Source organism: Archocentrus centrarchus, chromosome 10, assembly GCF_007364275.1.
Source record: "Archocentrus centrarchus isolate MPI-CPG fArcCen1 chromosome 10, fArcCen1, whole genome shotgun sequence".
Classification (NCBI taxonomy): Eukaryota; Metazoa; Chordata; class Actinopteri; order Cichliformes; family Cichlidae; genus Archocentrus; species Archocentrus centrarchus.
This window is the reverse complement of record NC_044355.1, coordinates 20,259,740-20,280,350: the sequence shown is the minus strand read 5'-3', so window position 1 is coordinate 20,280,350 and position 20,611 is coordinate 20,259,740. Positions and strand designations below refer to the sequence as shown.

Sequence of the window (20,611 nt, the reverse complement as noted above, 5' to 3'; positions counted from 1 at the left end):
TTATTTTTCAGAATCAATTGAAAATCAAAAGGACAATAAAGTGGGCACAATTTAGGGTTTGATTGGCAAGTTGCTACATTAAGAGCACACGGTGTCCATATGTTTCTCAGTAAGATCCACCCATCAATTGTAACACACGGTTTCAAGACACAAAATGTGCCTCTTAAGACAACTTTACTACCTGGGGATGTCACAATGGTGTGTCCATTTTTTATATACAGTCTCTGCATTGATTGTGTTTAGTTATTTTTCACATCCTCCTGATTACAAAATGTATGTATTCCTTTACTACTGGAATAAGTCTATAAAGGGTCGATTCTTGCATACTTACTTAAAAACATCTTATATTTCTGCTGTTCGCTCAGTGTAATAGAAGTGAGTTACATTTCATTTGTGGTGCCCTGGGCACTGAAATATGATATTTAGAATATAAAAAAAGAAACAAAAATGTGACATCTATTTACTGAAACAGTACTTACTCTGAAATCCATAGAAGACACTCTTTGGACAGCAGTTTTTAGGGCCCATTTCTTTGACAGAATGATCACAGTGAGATCTGTTGAGTATTTCACATCAGAGGCATATTTGTGTCAGTTTTTCACTGCTGTAACCATTATATTTAATTCATGTGTGACCCACAGTTACACCTTGGGTACACCATTATATCAGCCTTGCAGAGTATAGATTTACAGATGGCAGTAGCTGATATTTTTCTGTTGTGTCACATCAGTTTTGTCCTGGTTAAATGTCCAAAGGCAGTGTGATGAAAGTCTGAAAGACTTTAAAATATTGATCGGAATGATCAGTGTTTCCCTGGCACACAATGGGGAATAAAAAAATAACAAACAGGCCAAATCGTTATGTTAAACATTAGTATCTGTATTGGCCTTGAATATCATCCCCAGTTTTCACATAACTGTGCAGCTCCTTTCAGTGGTTCAGCATATTTCAAGTTTCACCAGCTTTCCTGTTTTGGATCACTTTCACTGCTCTGATTGCTTCATTTAAAAGGACGATAGCTAGTGGACAGGTGGCCAGAAATACCCCTGTAAAGCTCTGCCTCTGCTGAATGTATGAATAAGCAGCTGTTTGCTAACAAGTTTACAGCAAGTGTTGTGTGGGCACACACACACACACGCACACAAAGATGTGAATGAAAGCTCTTTAAAATCTTACAGTAAACGTATCTCGTGCCTGAAAGATTTTTTCTGCCATTTGGGTGAACAGCACCTTTATGAATCAAAGTGGACTCTTCCCTTTTCTGATTCACGTGTGGTGGGGCGAGGACGGTTTCCACTGGCTCCGACACACATGCCCGTATGCATGTGCGCACACACACACACACACACACACACACACACACGCAGAGTGACACAGAATTAAAATTGAGTGGTGGAGCTGAGAGTGAACTATCAAAGAGAAGAAATGTCATGGGAGGGCAACTTGTTTTTTGCCATGTAATTTTCCCATATGCTGTTAAAGCAGAGCAGATGTCACCGAGTATTGGCAGGGGCAGACCTGGTGGCCTCAGGGACACAGTTTGGGATAGATGGCACTGTGAAGAGCCACATAATTAAGTGCCGGACCAAAGGGGAAGACCATAGAAAGTGTGGTGGTGCGGTGCAGCAAGAGGAAAAACGGGGTCAAACCTCTTCTGCACTCAGTCACCTGAAGGCTTGATGAAATTAGTCCAAACTTGCTATGACAAGAATTGCCACAGGAAGAAAAAAAAAAAAGGGACAGTTATGAGTGAGACGCTTTTCCACAGCCGAGATTTGTTTGCAGTTCGGCAAGTGTGTTTCGAAAGTGACATCATTCAAGGATTGGCTGGAATACCCCGATGGGGTTTGTGACAAACAGCAGTGGAGACAAACCCAGCCCAGGAAATGGATGTGCCAAATTACACAGTCCCACCCGCTGGGAGAGAGCTGCAGGTGTGTGCGGTTGTGGGTGTCGTTGTGCTCACGTGAAGATATTGAGAATTTTATTTCTAACACAGTGAGCACGTTGTTACCTATATTTCCCCTCACCTTCTTCCTCACCTTCATCTCGCTGTTCTCAAGTCTCATTCATCTTTTTCCTTCTTTCTTTTGTGTTCAAATGTTTTTTTTTTCTCTACTTCCCTCATGTAAAATACATCTGAGCAGCTCTACCTCTGCCTCACACGTATGTGACTTGCCCATTTTCGCTTTCTTCTGCTTTGTAAGTGCCATAATCTGGACTACTCATTTCCAGTCATTTAGAATCTAATTTCCTTGAGTTACCTTGTTTCTCTGCTGACTAAGAAGCTAATGAACATTACTTATTGAGAAGCAGATTCGAGTCAGTCAGTGAACCAAAACTCTCGCACTTTGAATTTAAATAGCCTGTTTTTCTCCAAAAGGGATATCATACTGCATTTTGTCAAAACATCAATATTCTATTATTTCCATGTGAAAAATGCAATCTGGGAAGAAAAAAAAACTCATGTACCCATACAGCATAGACAAATCAGTAACATATTTTATATTTTTCAGGTTCACCTAATGAGGAGTTTCATGCACCAGAGTTTCAAACGCAGATATTATAACACACTGTGTCACTGGGAACTAGGACTGTAATCAACAAAATCAATGGGCTTTGAGCCTAAATACATCTCTGATAAATCTATGTTATCTCAGTGTTATTGTACAGATTACTAAAGATGCCCTGTTACTTCTATGTTTATGTCCATAGAATGTATTTATAATCACGGAAACTGGAGTAATCAAAATAAAATATCTATTCTTTATGTATCTCATTGTGTTCTCATGAATATAGAGCATGACATCTATTTTCAGAAGGCCTGAAACCAAGAGGTTTGATGCTGGTAAGAGTGTTTTGTGTTTGTGTGTGTATATATATATATACACTCACCAGACACTTTTATTGGGTACATCTTGCTAGCACCATGTTAGACCCCCTTTTTCCTTCTCAACTGTCTTCATGGCATAGTTTCAAAACAGTGATGAAAACATTCTTCAGAGATTTTGGTCCCTATTGACATGATAGCATCACAGTTCAGCTGCTTGTTCGTGATGGGATTCTCTCGTTCCACTTCATCTCAAAGGTGCTCTATTGGATTGAGCTCTGGTGACCGTGGAGGCCATTTGAGTGCAGTGAACTCACCTTCATATTCAAGAAACACAGATGGAAATGATCTGAGCTTTGCGGCATGGTGCGTTATTCTGCTGGAAGCAGCCATCAGAAGATGGGTACACTGTGGTCATAAAGGGATGGACATGGTCAGCAACAATACCCAAGCAGGCCGTGGAGTTTAAAATACAAAGGGGCCCAAAGTATTTCAAGAAAATAACCACCACACATGTACACCACCACCACCAGCCCAAACTGCTGATATAAGGCCGGATGGCTCCATAATTTTGTGTTGTTTACATCAAATTCTGACTTTAACCATCCTATGTTGCAGCAGAAATAAAGACTCAACAGACCTGGTAACATTTCTTAAGTCTTCTGCTGTCGAATTGTGGCAAACTTATGCAAACTGTATCCTCACTTTTCCTGTCCTGAGCTGACAGGAGTTGTGACCGTTGTGGTCTTCTGCCTCTGTAACCCTCCTGCTGCTTCAAGACCCGAAATATTGCGCATTCAAAGATGCTCTTCTGCGTACCAGGTGGTTATTTGAGTTACTGTTGTCTTCCTATCAGCTCGATGCGCTCTGACCATTCTCCTCTGATCTCTGGCATCAACAAGGCATTTTCACCCAGAGAACTGCTGCTCACTGTATATATTCTACCTTTCACTCTATTCTCTGAGATGGTTGTGGGGGAAAATCCCAGTAGGTCAGCAGTTTCTGAAATATTCAGACCAGCTCATCTGGCACCATCACGCATGCCACATCACTTAAATCACCTTTTTTCCTCATTCTAATGCTCAGTTTGAACTTTAGCGTGTCATCTCAGCCATGTCTACATGGCTAAAGGCATTGGGTTTCTGCAATGGGATTGGCAGATTAGATATTTGTGCTATGAGCAGTAGAACAGGTGTACCCAATAAAGTGGCCACCGTATGAATCATACAAAATGTTTAAAGACAAAGCACCACAATCCTAGGCATTGTGTTACATTTAAGTTCTCTGTTCCTCCAAAAATCACACACCTTTTGCACTGATGAATAAGGCTGGCATATTTTATCTTTGTTATTATTAACAACAAATCCCACAAACCAGACCAAACCAAACAACAAATTTATCCTGCTAACAAGCATCATCTTTGCATTCACAGCCAAATGAAGCATATGTCTCTGTGCCACTAAACTCGCTGTTGTCCAGAAACTGTGAAAAACATAGAGACAAAAGCCAGAATAGTGTGTTGGGTGACATATTCTTTAATTGCAATGAAGACAAAGTAAAGTTTTCTTTCTGTAGCTCATCAGAGGAGCAGAGGAGACGCGTCCCCTCGTATTCTCAGTGATGCCTGCTCAACACAGAGCTGCTATCAAGACAAAATACGGCCGCAGAGCTGCCAAAATAAGGAGAATATCACCCAGTAGTATGCCTGCTTTATGTGTTTTTAGTGGTTTTTATGCAGTGATGGAGTTGTGTGGCACAGAACGTAAGCTACAAGCTGCGTCTGCACAGACAGCACTTGTTAGCAGGATAAATTCATTGATGTGTTTGGTTTTATGGGATTAGTTGGTAAAAAATAAATAAAATAACACCAGTATTTTAAATGCAGCACTGGGTGCAATAAACTGCAGCATTGGTGCAAGAATAGAACAAGCCCAAGTGTACTGTAGTATTCAACAGTTAAAGGAGCCAGTGTGGTTTTATGGAGGTCCAGTGAACAACAGTAGTAGCCTATAGTTCATCTAGTACAGGCATTCCCACCTGGCCTCAACCTAAAGCTACCTGTCGACTACATAATGATCTGCCCTCTACAAGATAGATGGCCTGGAGATACCACTGACACTGCTGAGACTAAAGCCTGCACACTCCCAGTATGTGGGGGAAGTAACAACAGCAGGCAACAAGCACATTTTAAGCCTCAGCAGAGGATCTATCCTGCAAAAACCTCTTACCATGAGTTGCCACTTGACATCTAATTCTTCCTGCTAGTTGGTCTAGTTCTGACTGGGAAAAGTTTCATTCCTGCTTTAACTGCACTCATCACTCACAGCATTATCTTGCTTTTTATTTTATTTATTTATTTATTTTTGCAATGATGTTCCTCACCAACTGAGGCCAGACTGGCTGCTATCGCTCTGTTGCATCAGCTGGAGTTCACCATCAGATGGCAGTCCACTAATGCCTGTCTCAGATGTGGGTTACTGGTGGCAGGGGAAGGTTGCGTCAGTGGACTTTTGGTGTCAGAACTCACCAGTCTGTGTTGCTCTGGTACAGACTACAGAGGACTCCCGCAGGACTTCCCGAAAGTATCTTATCACTTAGATCACATTACAATGACTTTCAGTAACACCAATTTGATCTTTAGTTCTAATCCAGGCTACCAGGCATTTCACAGATCTTACAGATCAAATGCTCTGTGAGTTTGACTTTAGTGTGTGAGCTCAGTCCAAAAAAATCTGCACCATTTTTTTTTTCCATGAAATACTGGAAACACCCTTTGAAGTTAAGCCTATTTTTGCCCCGAGAGGCAGAGAACTTCATTTAGAAGTGAAAGCCTAAACATTAGTCTTATGTAGTGAACTCTTCAGCTATTCAGATGAATTGAACAGATGTTTGTGTGCTTTTCCTTCACCTAAAAAGACAGATATAAGACGTCTGACCTTAAAAAAAAAAAAAAAAAATGCAAAATGATTTTAAATTCTTTAAGTTTGGGAACTGGGAATCCAAGTCTGTGATATTACAAATGGCCCGTCAGACTGCCTCCAGTGTTTATACATAATATAAACGATAAACACTGCCTACTTTATGGTCAGATGTCAGATGAATGATAAGAACGAAGCATCTCATCCACAAAAATGTTTTACACACAGAATCCAGCACCAAAGCAGCCCAGTCACTAGAGGAACCTCTGAAGTCTTCTCCTGGATCCTAAAAGTCGCACACATTCATTTCAGTCCACTCTCCGGAAACTGTCAACACACTGGAAGCATTTTCACAGCTTTAAAGATGCCCTGAGACCTCCTTGTGTGACTGACAGCTTACTAGCTTGCTACTTTACGATACAGGTTTTTTTTTTTTTTTGCCCACTAGGTAGCCCATGGCATTTGCTAAAACTATGTTCGCTGTCACTTCCATTCTCACATCCACATCTTCTCACAGCTTGCTTTCGCTCTCTTTTCTCACCAGTGTTTTGATTTATAGATCGAGCTTAAATTGGTCATTATTCAAGATAGAGGTGCTTTCCATCATGCAAGAATGAAACGATAAGTGTTTCAGCGCTTTGATAGATTTTGCATTGTTTGCTTGATTTCCTGTAATGAATTCAAGTAAACTGACTGCCTGAGCTGAAAGAGGAAGGGTGAAGTGGCATCAAGAAATCCCCAGTCAGCAGTGATGTAATGGCTAATTTGAAATCAGGAAACACTGGAAGAATCACATTCCTTAGAAATGAACTCCTTCTTAAGGAATTACACCAGTTTCCTGTCTCACAGCCTACAATGAGACAGACGTCAGAGAGCAAAACAGGAAATGACACGGGCATGAGCAGAGATTTACTGTACGTGACAGAGACCACTAAAATCCAAACACACCATTAAATTGTTTCCACTTCTATAAGCAATGGGCTTGATGAGTGCAGTGATTTTTAACCTAAGTGAGTTGGGTATTGCATTATTTCTTAGGTATTTTACAATACTGTGAAAGGTGCCTTTTATTTTAAACAATGTAAGAAAAACTCCCCAATATGACAAATTATGATAAATAAACAAAAACCACAAACTGCTGAGTTTGCATCTCTGAAACAGACTCATCAGTTGGCAGCAAAAGGCTTGCAAGTTACTCTGGCTCTGCTTGGGAACAGATGCTGTGAGCTAATGCAGAACATGCTGATGTTTAGTGGATGTATTGTTTACAGTGCCCATCATTGTAGTTAGATGTGTTAGCAGCCATTTGCTTATTTGCACTAAACAAAATATAGCTAAGGCGATGAGGAATGTCAGCGACTGAGGCAAAGAGAAGGGCGTGACAGGAACATTCAAATCTACATGAAGGCAATGAATCCAAAGTTTGGGAATTGCATAAATATGAAAGCCATGCAGAAGTCCTGTGAACAGAAAATCCTTTTAATGAATTGGGATATTACAAGAATGCAAAGCTTGTGATATACAGAGCTGGGGGAAAGGAATGTAGGAGTTTGTCATGTTACCTTTATGTGGTCAAAGTCAAAGTTTGCTATGCCAGTCACTATCTTATAAAAAAATAATAGTCCTGCTGCAAATCAGTGTTTACTCCCATTGATCCAAAAATGATTTTTAAACCATTTGTGACTTTCATAAATAGCTCACATGACTTTAAAGTATTTTAGAGATTGTTTATGCCTGTAGTCAAAGATTTGGGCATCCTCAGGCAAATTGCTTGTTTTCTTGATATTTGAAGTGAAAAGAAATAAATACAACCTGTGCAGCAAACACACATTTAAAATGAGCTTTTATTCAAATGATAGCACACTGCCACTTTTAATTCTTTCAAAATGCAAAAATGGAAAAAAAAGGAATTGCAACAGTTTTTAAGTGGACCTATTTCCAGCTCCATATTCTAAATCTTAGTTTACACTGCTGGTCCTTTGTATGATTCATAGTTCAAAATAATCCTTATTTATCTTATACTGGAGCTTGATACAGTCTCGCCCATTGAGGCCACCCCCACTTCCTGATTGCCATTGCAATTAGGAGGTTTGTTGTGCTCACAGACAGAATTGTGTCCCTGAGATGACCATATTAGGGATGTCTGCTCTCACTGACATGATACAAATCCAAAAGCAGAAAAGAGTTTTGGAAACTGAACGCTTTGAGTGGTCCGTGAGCTTTTTGCTCATTACATGCACATACACTGAGCTCAGTATTTTAAACTTTGGCCATGTTTATTATGATCATCCACCACTGGAACATCCATCCATCCATCCATCCATCCATCATCCATCCATCCATCCATCCATTCATCCATCCATCCATTATTCCATCCATCCATCCATCCATTCATCCATCCATCCAACTACTTATCCAATGTTATAATAGTATTCTAAAGCATGCCACCAAGTCCTGGAGCTCTACAAGAATAACAAAGTAGTGCTCTGAGTCCTTGATCTGGGCTCAGAGACTAGCTTCACTTATGTAAGACCCAGTCAGACTTTTACAATTCGTTCGTGTGTGTGTGTGTGTGTGTGTGTGTGTGTGTGTGTGTGTGTGTGTGTGTGTGTGTGTGCGTGCGTGCGTGCGTGCGTGCGTGCGTGCGTGCGTGCGTGTGTGTGTGTGTGTGTTGGGTGGTTGAGCAAGCTAATTCCTTGGGAGAGCGTTGTTAGCCTGGACCATTTGGGGGACTCTCAGGGGAAAGGCGTTGCTCCGTTCTCTCATCAGGCAGATGACAGAAGACTGCGTGCTCTGCATGCTGCACTCATCTCAGCCGCGATAGCCTCGCTGCACAGGCCATATCTCTGCTTCATTTACTCATTGTCTGATAATAACAAGTGTCTCCTTTCTGCTGCACTCAATTACATCTTCATTAGCTTGCTAACTAGTTTAAAACAAACCAGTATTGTGCGTAGAGATTTTAAGTCTTTGTGACATTTATTACAAGGATACCTGAGTATATAGGTGAGGGCCGTGAAAGGGACAATGTGGTTTTTATTATGTCTTCATTTCTCGGGACTATTCATTGTCTCATCATAACATCAATTCATTTTAATTTACCAGCTAATGAACTCAGTTCATTCATCATTTAGTCTGTCTGTTATCTAAACAACGACTGGCTGGCATATTGACCTCTTACTTTGGTGTGCTGCCAATCAAACACCCGTCTCATAGTAATGAGCAGATAAACAATAATGAGGAGGTGTTCCCAAAAGACAAACTGATATATTACATCAGATCCCACTGAAGAGCAATCTAATAAAAATGATGCAGCATAATTAGCTGCTGGTGACTTTTCGTGTAGCCTGTGTGGATTAGTGCAGCAGCGGTGCCACAGCAGCGAGTACCAGAGCGGATGTCGAACCTGAAACACAACATTAGAAAGACAACACGGGAAGCGATCCAAATGAAATTCCTTTCAGTATTACTTGCACTTCACCATCATGTTTCCTGTATTCTTGCAGTTCCTCACCTTGAGTTTAAAAAACAGGATGCACCCTCCATTTGTGAGGGAACTTCCATCATGTCGAAGCCAGCTTTGTAACTATCCTGAACAGCTGTGCCCTCAATCAGTCAGTCTGGCCTTTCTCTTAAGTGGAACAGACAACACAGTAGAAGCCGGATACTCCGCACCACTACTGTGTATTTCCTCACTGCTTGAACAGTCTCAATTTTTCTTTCAGTTCCCATTATTCCTCTTATCTTTACAGTAATGTCACATTTAAAGCTCATTTGCTCCCACAGCTATACGCGTCTCTCCCTCTCTCGCCCGAGTTGCTCTTGTCCTGGTCAGCACAGTTAAATAGCTGGCCGCAGTTCAAAACAGAGCTGAACTTTCTGAACAAAGTGTGTTCTAATGAGACATAAACAGACAAAGAACAGTAACTTAAATGTCCAGCCTTTCCTCCTTTGGACTCTGTCACTGACGTGCTGTCAGAAAATAGGCCCACCCAAGGAGTCTAATCCATAATACATCACCACCAGGGCCAGTGTTTATATCAGCTAGCTGTCCAGAGATTTTTAAGGAGAAAACAATGGCAGTCCAGTGAAGTTCTTGTCTCTGACATCTATATTTTTCAACAGGCAGAAGTGTTCCTTGGCTTTCATAAGTGTGTAATTACAATAACAAGTCTCAGATTGACTTCTGGCTTAAGTTCCTCATTCAGGCTCTTTTGAAACTCAGATGTGACAATTCACACCAGGCTAAAAATAAATTTGCATATATCAGGCGGCTTACAATGCTGATGTCCCTCCATGCAAAATTACAACTCACAAGTCAAAAATGACACCTTTACAAGCACAACAGTCACCTCACCCTTGTGTGTGTCTGTGTTACTTTGACAGTTTGGAGGAGACACCTGCACATGCATGTCACTGAGTCCACCTACACGCCACAGAAATGACAGCAGAATATAGACAAAACTGCGATGGGAAAGTCTTTTGCATGTGACTCAAAGCACAGCAGCTTCCAGTCTTCAGTTCAAAGATTAGATTTGTGTGAAAAGGCAATACAGAGTCTAAATGAGCATTGCTTCTCACAGCAGTACTGACGCACTTCCTTTTTAAGCTGGTGTCTGAGCTAAATTTGTGGTTTTCCTGTGCTGCTTGCTGAAGTGAAACTCAAAGAATAATCAGAACAGACAGAGAGGAAGCAACAGGAGCAAACAAAGAAAAACAGTTGAGGGGCTTATGAGACATGAAGTGTGACACTAGTAGCAGACAATTTAGAGAGAAAGAAGATGTGGGCACATTTAATGTAGTTAGCTGTGAGAAATGGTTTTTTTGTTTTTTGGGCAAGGTGACAGCCTCTGAGCACAGTGTGGTAGAACAGATGTGGTCAGTAAAGCAAAAGCCTCTGCACCAAATAAATAAAAATATTCTGTTTGGTTGCATATATTTTGCAAAAAATAGGACAAAGTAGGAAATGCATTGCAAACGTGGTTTTATTTTATATGCATTTATTTGTATATACAATATATATTATAAAAAACAAATATAAACAAGAACTGTACACCAGATAAAATAAATGAAATCTGAACCATTTGGACTTGAAATTAGTTTGAAATGAGCTTAAAACTTTTGTGCCATATAAGATTTTGATCTAGACGAAGCTCAGCCTTCTTCAACACTATACAGCCGTGAGGATTTAGAGCCTTTTCCTGGCATTGCACGTCTGGGAATTTTTAAAATGTGGCACAAACATGCTTTCTATACTCTAGGCAGTGTTTTTTTTCTTTCTTTTTTTTGGGGGGGGGGGGGGGGGGGGGGGGGGGGGTCATATGCTTTAGCCGATGGAAGCTTCGTCTCATTTCAGGAATATGTCACACATCCTGGATCTGATGCTGCGGGGACATTGTCTTTGCTGGCTGGACGCAGCATCGCCGGGGGTCTGTGGGAGTTCTTGCATTTCGGAATGGACTGCCCTTTTAATTTTGGATGTTAACCTTTTCCCCCGGAGCGGCAAGGGGAGCGTTTGCTCCATCAGATCTGCTCTGGTGTATATTTCTCTTTCTGCTCAGCAGTAGCCAGCCATGTCGCCCCCAGCGTATTTCTCTCCCCATTATACGTGGCTCACTTTTGCTCTCTGTTCACATCTCTGCAAAAAATAAAGAAATAAAATAAAATAAATAAATAGCAAACAAAAAGAAAAAAGCTCTCTCGCAAGAATAGAAAAAAGCACAGGTATGTTAACAAATGCATAAGCGTGCAGTGACTGAGTGAGCCTTGCAAAGATACACAGGGAGTTACGATTAATTTGTAACATTAATTCGCTTTGTGTCGAGACCGCTGATAGCAGTGGATTTATGTTTTGTTCCCTGTTGCTTATGTGCGTGCTCTGGATGATGCGCGTGTTTATGGGCCTCTGGAACACCACTGCTTTGGCGCTGATAGCAGGATCATGACGCCCATGTAGTCAAGTATGCCATTATCACTAAAGGGCGTGTAGATAGTCCACCTGAGTCCCCAAACATGACATTTACACATAAAGGGTGCTCAGAGATAAACAGCAGGGGGACAGTACACTGTAGAAACAAGGTGGATACTACTATGCAGTCTAAAACCACAACGCCACACTCTGTCAGTGTCTCTGCCACTGTAACATACTCCACCCTGCTGCCTTGTCGACTCAGTACAAAAGAAATAAAGAAAAGATTGGATGATAGAGGGTGTAATTTTCTTAAATACGCACCAGCAAGTTCTCGGTCCAACATGTCGATAAAACTCTCAAGTTCCCTTGTGTCTCCCAGCTTGGCTGCAGAAGGAGGACAGAAAGAAAAGGAATTTGAGAAACTATAACAAAAAAAAAAAAAAGAAAACTGCAGTGGAACATTTTTGTAGCTCAGTTCAGTGGTAGCCTAGTTCCTTTGGACCAAAAGCTGAAAAGTTATCTAAGTCCCAGAATTACATAAAGTATGAACTGAACTGGCAAAAAAACGTCTTTGGTTCCTTTTGTTCAAACTGAGATAAAGCTGATTTTAAGAGCTCCAAAAACCTTGGCAGCTTTCCCCCACCAGGATCTCTGTTGTATGCTTTTCTGTGTAAAAAAAGAGTGATCGACACTTTCTGGTCACCTTATGTTCATCTTCAACAGTAGTCTGTGCGTGTGAATGCAACAAATTACAACAGTGCTCATTAATTTACACGCGCACACAGCCTAGAGCCAGTCTCATCACTGCACAACAGCACAATTAACTCCATGCAGGGGACTTTGAAAGAGGAGTGCTGAGAAGTCACAGTCACAGTGGAAGTTGCTTTGTTGTGCAAACCAAGACCGATTCCAGGGTAATGCAGATGCTTTCTGTGTGGCTTTTATAAAGTGATAGTGATCACTGTAAGAACTACAGCTATCTAGATGGAGATGGGCTGATAGAAGGCTCCAGTACCTTTTGATGCCAGCGTTATTCCTGCTGTGTGGAGCTCCTCTTCGCTGGTATTCAAACTGTTCCCCATAGAATGTTCACTGCCTGGGGGTAGAAGGAAGCAAGGAGGGAGTGAAAGGAGATAACAAGCACTAAGGGCAGTCCATGCAAATGATCACTGACAATGACAAAACTCTAACATAATAATGCAGAAGTTGCACATAATGATGATAACATGCAATGAAAAAAAAAAAAAAAAGAAGGTAAATGTCTGTGCAGTGCTAGTGACTCCCATGTGTCGGCCTTTGAAAGCGGTTTGCCTGTTGAAACGTTATGGGGGCAAAATACTTTCAATAATGACGACACATGGGAGCAGGAAAAAAATACACTTTCTTCTTTTATCTTATAACCGTCGACAAATGTATAACAAAGGGGGGAAGACAATTACACAAGATGGGATATCCGTAATTGCAGCTCATTCCAGTACACAGCTATTGTCATGAGCACAAACAGCCACTTTAATAGAAGTGTGTAGGGATGTGTCCTCTTGTACCACTAATTTCATGCAAATTAAATGTGTCAAGCTGCAGTTGTTTGGGTTGATAAAGGGGCTCAACTCAAGTCCACGGGGACTCCAAACAATGTCACTCACCAGCTTGATGCACTAAATAATTACTTTCCTTCCCCACACTTTGTACATTAAGCAGATATTATCTTAATCACTGACATTGCTCTAATGTGTGTGTGTGTTTTTTTAAATAACTTACTGTAATCTGAATCCTCGACTCCACTGTCTTCGCTCTGTCTTGTGAGACATTTGGCCTCGTGCGATGCTTGCTGGTAAGCATGTGGTCTGCTTTGAGTAGGGGCCTTCAGCTCCTCCACCACATCCTGGAACTCCTGGAGCAACTCACCCAGCTCTGAGTCCAAGTCTGTGGAAAATGTGACAGCAGTTGGAAAGAAAACTCCGAGATGGACTCTGCTTATTTCAGCAGCAAAGGAAAATAGGAAAAAGTGCTGAAATATACATTTTTAAGACTTGACCAAACATCTCAGAGATGCCGAATATTTCTACATATAAGAAATAACACAAATATCTTCTAGGTGACAAAAAATAAATGCTGAAATTCAAAACTTGCAGCTGACGTTTATGTCAGTGCACTGCATCAAATAACTGGACATGTTCCCATATGGCATATAGAACAGTAGACAGACAGTAAAACACCTGGTCTGCAAACTGTGATGAAATATATATATATCTATATATTGCATCATAAATCAAAGTTGTATGCTCTGGGCTGCTATAAAACAACTTTTCAGGGCCAGCACCATTATTTTAAAAATGGGTGAAGGATCAACGCAGTTTAGGTTTTCCAACATTTTATGAGGCTCACAAAACTATCACAAAGTTAAAATCCCTCATGGATTGATAAAGCAGCAAGAGAGAAAAAAAATGGAACACTAATACTCAAAAAAACTTTGGTGCGTGGAAAGTTCTGGAAAATATAGATGTACATATATGATGTGGCAGAGAGAACTAGTGATGACAGAAAGGATAAGTAAGTTAAGGAGGAATTGTTCTTTTTAATAAAAGCATAGCGAGATGGTTTAGAAATCTTCCTCTAAAGCTTTAATTTATGCTGAGACAGATGTATGTATTTTAAAAATGTTTAACAAGTTTTATAAATTCGCTAGAAGAAACAGTGCGCTATGATCCATCTCTGTAATAATTTCAAATTAATGGCTTGAGCAGTAGTTGGACTCACCCATGGTATTGTCTGAGGACATAGTGGGACTTGAAAGAAAAGCACCTCGAAGCTGCTGTATGTCTGGGTTCAAAGCGGTTTGAAGCTGACAATCACTAAAAGCACTACTGTAGTTTTATTCTAAAGCGCTCCACTCCCGCTCTGCTAGAGGGCCGGCCCAGCCAATCATATCGCAGATGAAAACCCACAGAGGTCTACCCGACTGTAACTGGGAAACGGAGTCGGAAAGTAAAATGAAGTATTACGCAAATGAGAGAGACTGGAATAAACCATTACATACCGCAAGTCAGGCTGGGGCCAAAGAACCCCATGCCTTTAAATTAAGACAGAAAACTGTCGCAAAATCCGCAAATGATTCCGTCTTGGTCGACAGAGAGATGCAGGGGTGGGGGGTCTACATATATATATATATATATATATATATATATATATATATATATATATATATATATATATATATATATATATATATATATATATATATATATATATATAGATAGATAGATAGATAGATAGATAGATAGATAGATAGATAGATAGATAGATATGTAATTTCCTGCTGGCTATCACTCATACTCCAAAACGAAACTCGACCAACTAAACTTCATCAACAACCTTCATTATTCTGCTTTCACAAGTGCACTACTCTACTCTGTCTACAGGGGGCCTTCAAGTACAAGCTTGTGGGCTCTACAGTAACTACTTTGGAATTTGCTATGAAACATGACAGATTTGCGTGTTTACCACCGGCAGAAAACCTCGGGCCCTTTCGTTAAGCAATACCACAGAATAAATGCGGCACAACCAGTTATACTGTTTGAAAACTTGGCTGCAGTTCTGCTGGTGAGCTACAGTAAAAGTGCTTGTTTCCGTGACTAGAGGTATAATTCAGTATACCGTTTACTGTCAATCAACAGCATAATGAGGATCAACGCAAAGGAAATAAACATTTTCATTTGCATCATTTTTTACTACATACTACTCCTCAGATAAGTGCATTTTAGCAAAAAAAAAAAAAGTACAACGTTGCACTCTTAAAAGAATATTTTATTGTAACTGAGCACTTACTTCTTACAGCCAGTGTTGAAGAAGCTGCCAGTTTACATGTATGTGCAGTTTATATCTATGCATGAGTATAAGAACTATAAGAATTGCTAACACTGTTAATCCCATTATTCATAGAAATAAAGAGTACCAAGAGACAAATCTGAAAGAAAATGATGCAGACATTATGAAATTATGAAGTAGTTACAAAAGAGGAGGTAAGTGCGCTAAAAGAAAATGTCATTTCAAAATATGTGTATGTGTGTGCACTTTTAAGCAACAGTGCATTCATAGTTCCAGGTTAATACACATGAATTCAGCTCAGGCAGGTAAACCCGTTGTTCTTCCATCTTCTCATATGTCAGTCTGACAGTGCAGGTAAGTGTTGTAGGAGGGGCATATAACGAATTATGCCTTGAGCAGTTTTAGATTGCTGCCTCTGTCCTCAATGTTCACTTGCTGCTGGGAACTCGGCTAACATGTGTGAGGGCCATGGGCCATGGGACTCCTGATAATATGAACTGGGTCAGACTACTGCAGGTAAGCGAGCCAGTGGCGCTTATCTATTTTGATGGTATCTGCACTGTCTTAGTGTTTCTAATCGAGCAACATGGTGTAAGTGTATTAAGTATATCTTCAGTGTGCGATTTCAAAAGACACAAATCTATTAAGTGTATTGTAGAGAACCAGGTGCTACAGAGATGTTGGGTTTCATTAGCTGTTACTTATTTTTTAGTAAAGAATACCTGCTTTGATATTCGCTTTTGTTGGGGGGGGGGGCTTGTTTGTTTGTTTGCTTGTTTTTTATTCTGTGTGTTATTTGTTTACAAGAGCAGTTGGTTGGAGATAAGTGAGAGGGCGGTATCGCGTTACCTCATTGTGCAGCTGCTTGCTTTTAAAAGGGCTCACTGAGGCATGAAGTCTAAGTTTTATCACCATGTTGAAAACTTTTAAATAAGCCCTATCGGATTCAAGCGCAAATGCCTGTGCAACTAACAAAAGAAAAACCCAAAAAACAAGATTACCACTCACTTTTTTTTTCTGTCTTTGTCAGAAACTGCTGCTTGTGGTCCACATCAGGCAGCTCATATGCAGTTCTGTCCAGTTTTCCATCCCAGAGGAACTAGAGCCTGAAACTCTGGTTGGATCACTTAGTAGACACTTTTCTCCTCCGTATCAGCTCCTGACCCAGGAGTTCCTGAGGATGGACAAAAACACGGGGAATTTCTACACCACTGATGAAAAGATGGATCGCGAGGCCCTCTGTCCCGCGGAGACGAAAGCTGAGTGCATTATTCTACACAATGCTGTCGTGGGGCCCTCAGGAGACCTTATACAGTTCCCTGTGATCATAGAGGACATTAATGACAACCCACCACATTTTGAAAACAGTGAAATACACCTGAGAGTGGCCGAGGATGTGACTGTGGGGACCAGTTTTGTAATAGATGATCAGGCTCTGGACAGTGACGCTGGTCGTAATGGAGAGGTGCAGTACCACCTAAAAGGCTCTGAAGGAGTTTTCAGTTTAAAAATCGAAGAAGACGGCGCTTTAATTATGTTGGTTGTGCAAAGAGCCCTGGATAGGGAAACTCGGGACTCGTTTCAGATGCAGCTGGTGGCCACTGATTGTGGTGTTGAGCCTTTAAGTGCATCTGCAACTTTAATAGTCACAGTGACAGATGTCAATGACAACTGTCCAGCCTTTAGCCCTGACAGTCCCCGCAGTGTCACGATCCCAGGAGACTCCCCAAAGAACACCGTGGTCACTCAGGTGAGAGCCACAGATCCAGATTCAGGCCCAAATGCTGCCATCATTTACTCCTTCAGTCCCAAAGTCTCTGAGCGAGCCAAGAAGCTCTTTAGCCTCGACAGTCTCACCGGATCCATCAGCCTTACACAAGATCTCGAGAGTGACAGCTCTGACGAGCTGGTATTGAAAGTGTTAGCTAGCAGCCATCACTGCCCCCCAGCAGACACTCAGGTAACAGTATCTGTGCTCCCTAAGGTGAACCAAGAGCTAACGATCAAGATCAGGTTCATAGCAGAGCATCAAAACCAGACTATGGTGTTACAAGAGAACCAGCACCCCACAGTCTTAGCTGTTTTAGAGCTGGAGGGTGACAGCAGCTTTAAAGGCTCATCTCTTGCCATTGAAGGTGAAGTGCCTTTCACTTTGAGCCCACAGAATGGCAAGTATCTGCTTTCCACATCAAAGCCCTTAGACTATGAGATGAATAGTGAACATCATATTTCCGTGGTAGTGCACACAAGATCAGCTGAGGGATCTGTGATCATTCCTTATAGACGTGTAGTCACAGTATTGGTGACAGACATCAATGATAATGCTCCACATTTTGTACAGTCTCACTACCAGCTTGAAGTGGAAGAAAACAATCAGCCCGGAATGTCACTGCTGCAGGTCTCAGCGTCAGATGCAGACAGCGGGCACAACGGCAGGGTGAGCTACGGGCTGGAAAAATACAATCCAGCCATCTTTAACATTGACTCTATAACAGGTAAACTGTCTGTGTCAGTTCCTCTGGATAGGGAGCAACAGTGTGTACACAAACTCACCGTGTTTGCCCGAGATAGTGGCTCTCCTCCCTTGCAATCCATGGCCACTGTATCCATTCACGTTCTGGACCAGAATGACAATGCACCTGTTTTTCTAACCCCTCACTTCATCTTTTTCATCCCTGAAAATGTTCCAACATTCTCCCAGGTGGGGAGGGTGGAGGTGAAAGACCCGGATGAAGGGGAGAATGGGAGAACAGAATTTCATGTTGTAAACAGCAGTGGACCTTTTGTTGTGGATAACACTCAGGGGACACTACGCACCACCAGGAACTTGGACCGCGAGACAGAGGACCGCTATGAATTCTACCTGCTGGCCAGGGATCACGGCCACTCAGTTGCTTTGACTTCCACTGCCAGAGTGACTATCTTTGTGGAAGACATCAATGACAACCAGCCAAAAGTGATCCTTCCGAGCAGCAACTCCTCATGCCTGACGGTCTCTCCAGGTACCCCGGCAGGTACTATGGTAGGAAAGATCTATGCCATCGATGAGGACTCAGGATTGAATTCAGAGATTACATACTCAGCTGAGGCACCAGAGCCAGTGCAAAACAGCAGTCCCTTTAAGATTGATTCAAGGTCGGGAAATATCACCTTAAGTCAGCAGCTTCTTCACAACGACCTGGGAATGCATCACCTGTTCATTGTGATCAGAGATGGGGGTAAACCAGCTCCACTTTACACCACTGTCTGGATGAATCTGCTGGTCAATGACAGCACAGAACCTTGCCACTTGGACAGGGTGCCCACCTGGACAGGGACACTCAACTTGGTTCAAACCCCTTCAAAGGCTCCAATCTGTGACACGGAGACAACCAGATTTGCACAAGTGATACTGTTAATAGGCCTGGGTATGATGCTAGCGTCCACATGTTTGTTTGTGGTCACAGCTATCTGTTGCATGAAACAGAGGAGAAGAAGTCTGAAAATGAACAAGAGAGCATACAGTGAGGAGAATGAGATTCCACTCAGGCTCAAAGACAAATATTACTCTGATTAATAACAGCAAGCAATGTGGAAAGCTCACAGTCTCAAAGATAAAAATGTCCTGTGAATTAAATATATTCGGTATATTTGTCAAGGGCTTCTTGCATTGTAATAAGTCACTGAATCAGTCTGATGCACGGTGCATTCAAACATGTGTCAATAGCAAAACTGACAAGTTCTGTGGAAATAAAGTTGATCCATTTTCTGATAAAGAAACGAGCATATGATCCGATAAGCATGTCAAGTTATCTGCAAAATCATGTTCCCTGAGAAGAATGTGAAACAAAAATAAATAAAACTGCATTTCACAGATTGGTTTCACAGCAAGTCATCAGTAAGATGCCAGCATTTCAGGGATTGTCTTTAAGGATTATTGCCCATGACCCCTGCGGGTAGAAAGACTGAAGTAATGCTCTGTTAGGTTGATTGGTCCTTTCTCAGATTTCTGACTGGGTGATGGGGAGTCTAAAGTATTTAGACACACAAAAGGGTTTAATGTTCCTCAGTTGGGGAGGTGATGAAAGTCTCTCAAGAAGTAACTCTGAGATGAGCTCAGGAGGCGGAGGGCGGCCGTGGACAGGTGAGAGGCGGCAGAGGGAAGGCACAGCGGCGTCTCAAGTAACCGCCTCGCACCTGTTACTTGATAGCACTGCTTTTCACCCACAGCGCTTGATCGCACCGAAAAGGCAGAAAAAAATAAATAAAAAAAATACTGCACCCAGTAACCTGACAGGCTTGTTGTTTTTGATAACAGATGTTTGGAGTGAAATCACACCGTGTTCAAAGAAACACTCACAAAAAGTACTCGCTCTTATGTTTTACCGATGCATTTGCATGCTGGAGAACAATTGAGATATCAAACCGGGTTAAGTGACGCATAAAGTATGAATGAGTCAGGCTAAAGCGTGTTTGCAAATCTGTCAGCACACAGTTGCACAAAGAGGGCAGTGTAATTGTTTCAGCTTTCCCAAACGAAAAGCCCTTTTAAAGTCACCTTTACAGTATCATAAACCATTAAGAAATCCTTTGAAGATGCACCTGCGTCAGAGGGAAGAAGGAACGCAGAGACTCGGAGTCTGTAAAACACAATGTACAACAACCTGGTTAGTGGAGAACGAGGCTTGTCTAACATGAGTGGTGCCTCTCTGAGGATTTCTGAGCTGGCAGCTCAAAAATAAATAACCTATTAGGACTTCAGTGTGAGAGTAATTATATTAAACGAGAAGAAACAACGACTGAAACAAAATGACAGATTAAAGTAAGATCTTTACATGCAATAGGATTATACTGAATGAATGAAAACATGTGCATGTTTTAAATATTTTTTTGATCTGGTGGGCAACACACAAACATGTTTGCAAATTTGTTTTTTTTTTTTTTTTTACATCATTTTTTTTTTTTTTTTTTAGATTGTTATTGGCAAAGCTAACTGTAGCCCATTGGGGGATGAAACTAAACCCAACTGCAAACAAAATGCTGTTGGAGGGCAACGCCTGCCATCTACTGGACACAAAAGAGGCCAAATATGGCTTTTTTTATTAAATTTTTTTTAGTTCTGGTATTAGGCCAGAGGGAGGAGATGAA

The 20,611-nt window shown here is 41.4% G+C and overlaps 2 protein-coding genes across 2 annotated transcripts; one reads left to right on the top strand and one right to left on the bottom strand.

Annotated features, from left to right (window-relative positions):
• Nucleotides 1–11,049: 11,049 nt before the first annotated feature.
• Nucleotides 11,050–14,596, bottom strand: LOC115787042 (regulator of cell cycle RGCC). The gene is made up of 5 exons (XM_030739611.1): nt 14,417–14,596; nt 13,418–13,582; nt 12,675–12,755; nt 11,981–12,043; nt 11,050–11,386 (listed from the first exon to the last, which is right to left on the bottom strand). The coding sequence occupies exons 1-5, from the start codon at nt 14,436–14,438 to the stop codon at nt 11,379–11,381; spliced, it is 339 nt and encodes a 112-aa protein (XP_030595471.1). The 5' UTR covers nt 14,439–14,596; the 3' UTR covers nt 11,050–11,378.
• Nucleotides 14,597–15,909: 1,313 nt separating this feature from the next.
• pcdh20l (protocadherin 20-like) lies at nt 15,910–19,685 on the top strand. The gene is made up of 2 exons (XM_030739875.1): nt 15,910–16,000; nt 16,515–19,685. Exons 1-2 carry the CDS (start codon nt 15,953–15,955, stop codon nt 19,038–19,040), a joined length of 2,574 nt encoding a protein of 857 aa, XP_030595735.1. The 5' UTR covers nt 15,910–15,952; the 3' UTR covers nt 19,041–19,685.
• Nucleotides 19,686–20,611: the final 926 nt, after the last annotated feature.

Excerpts from the sequence above, each read along its gene's own strand:
- pcdh20l (XM_030739875.1), top strand. The coding sequence starts at position 15,953 with ATGGGCCATGGGACTCCTGATAATATGAACTGGGTCAGACTACTGCAG. Across the intron at positions 16,001-16,514 it reads ACTGGGTCAGACTACTGCAG|AAACTGCTGCTTGTGGTCCA; the intron begins GTAAGCGAGCCA and ends TGTCTTTGTCAG.
- LOC115787042 (XM_030739611.1), bottom strand. The coding sequence starts at position 14,438 with ATGTCCTCAGACAATACCATGG. Across the intron at positions 12,756-13,417 it reads AGTCGAGGATTCAGATTACA|GCAGTGAACATTCTATGGGG; the intron begins GTAAGTTATTTA and ends TTCTACCCCCAG. Across the intron at positions 12,044-12,674 it reads AATAACGCTGGCATCAAAAG|CCAAGCTGGGAGACACAAGG; the intron begins GTACTGGAGCCT and ends CTCCTTCTGCAG.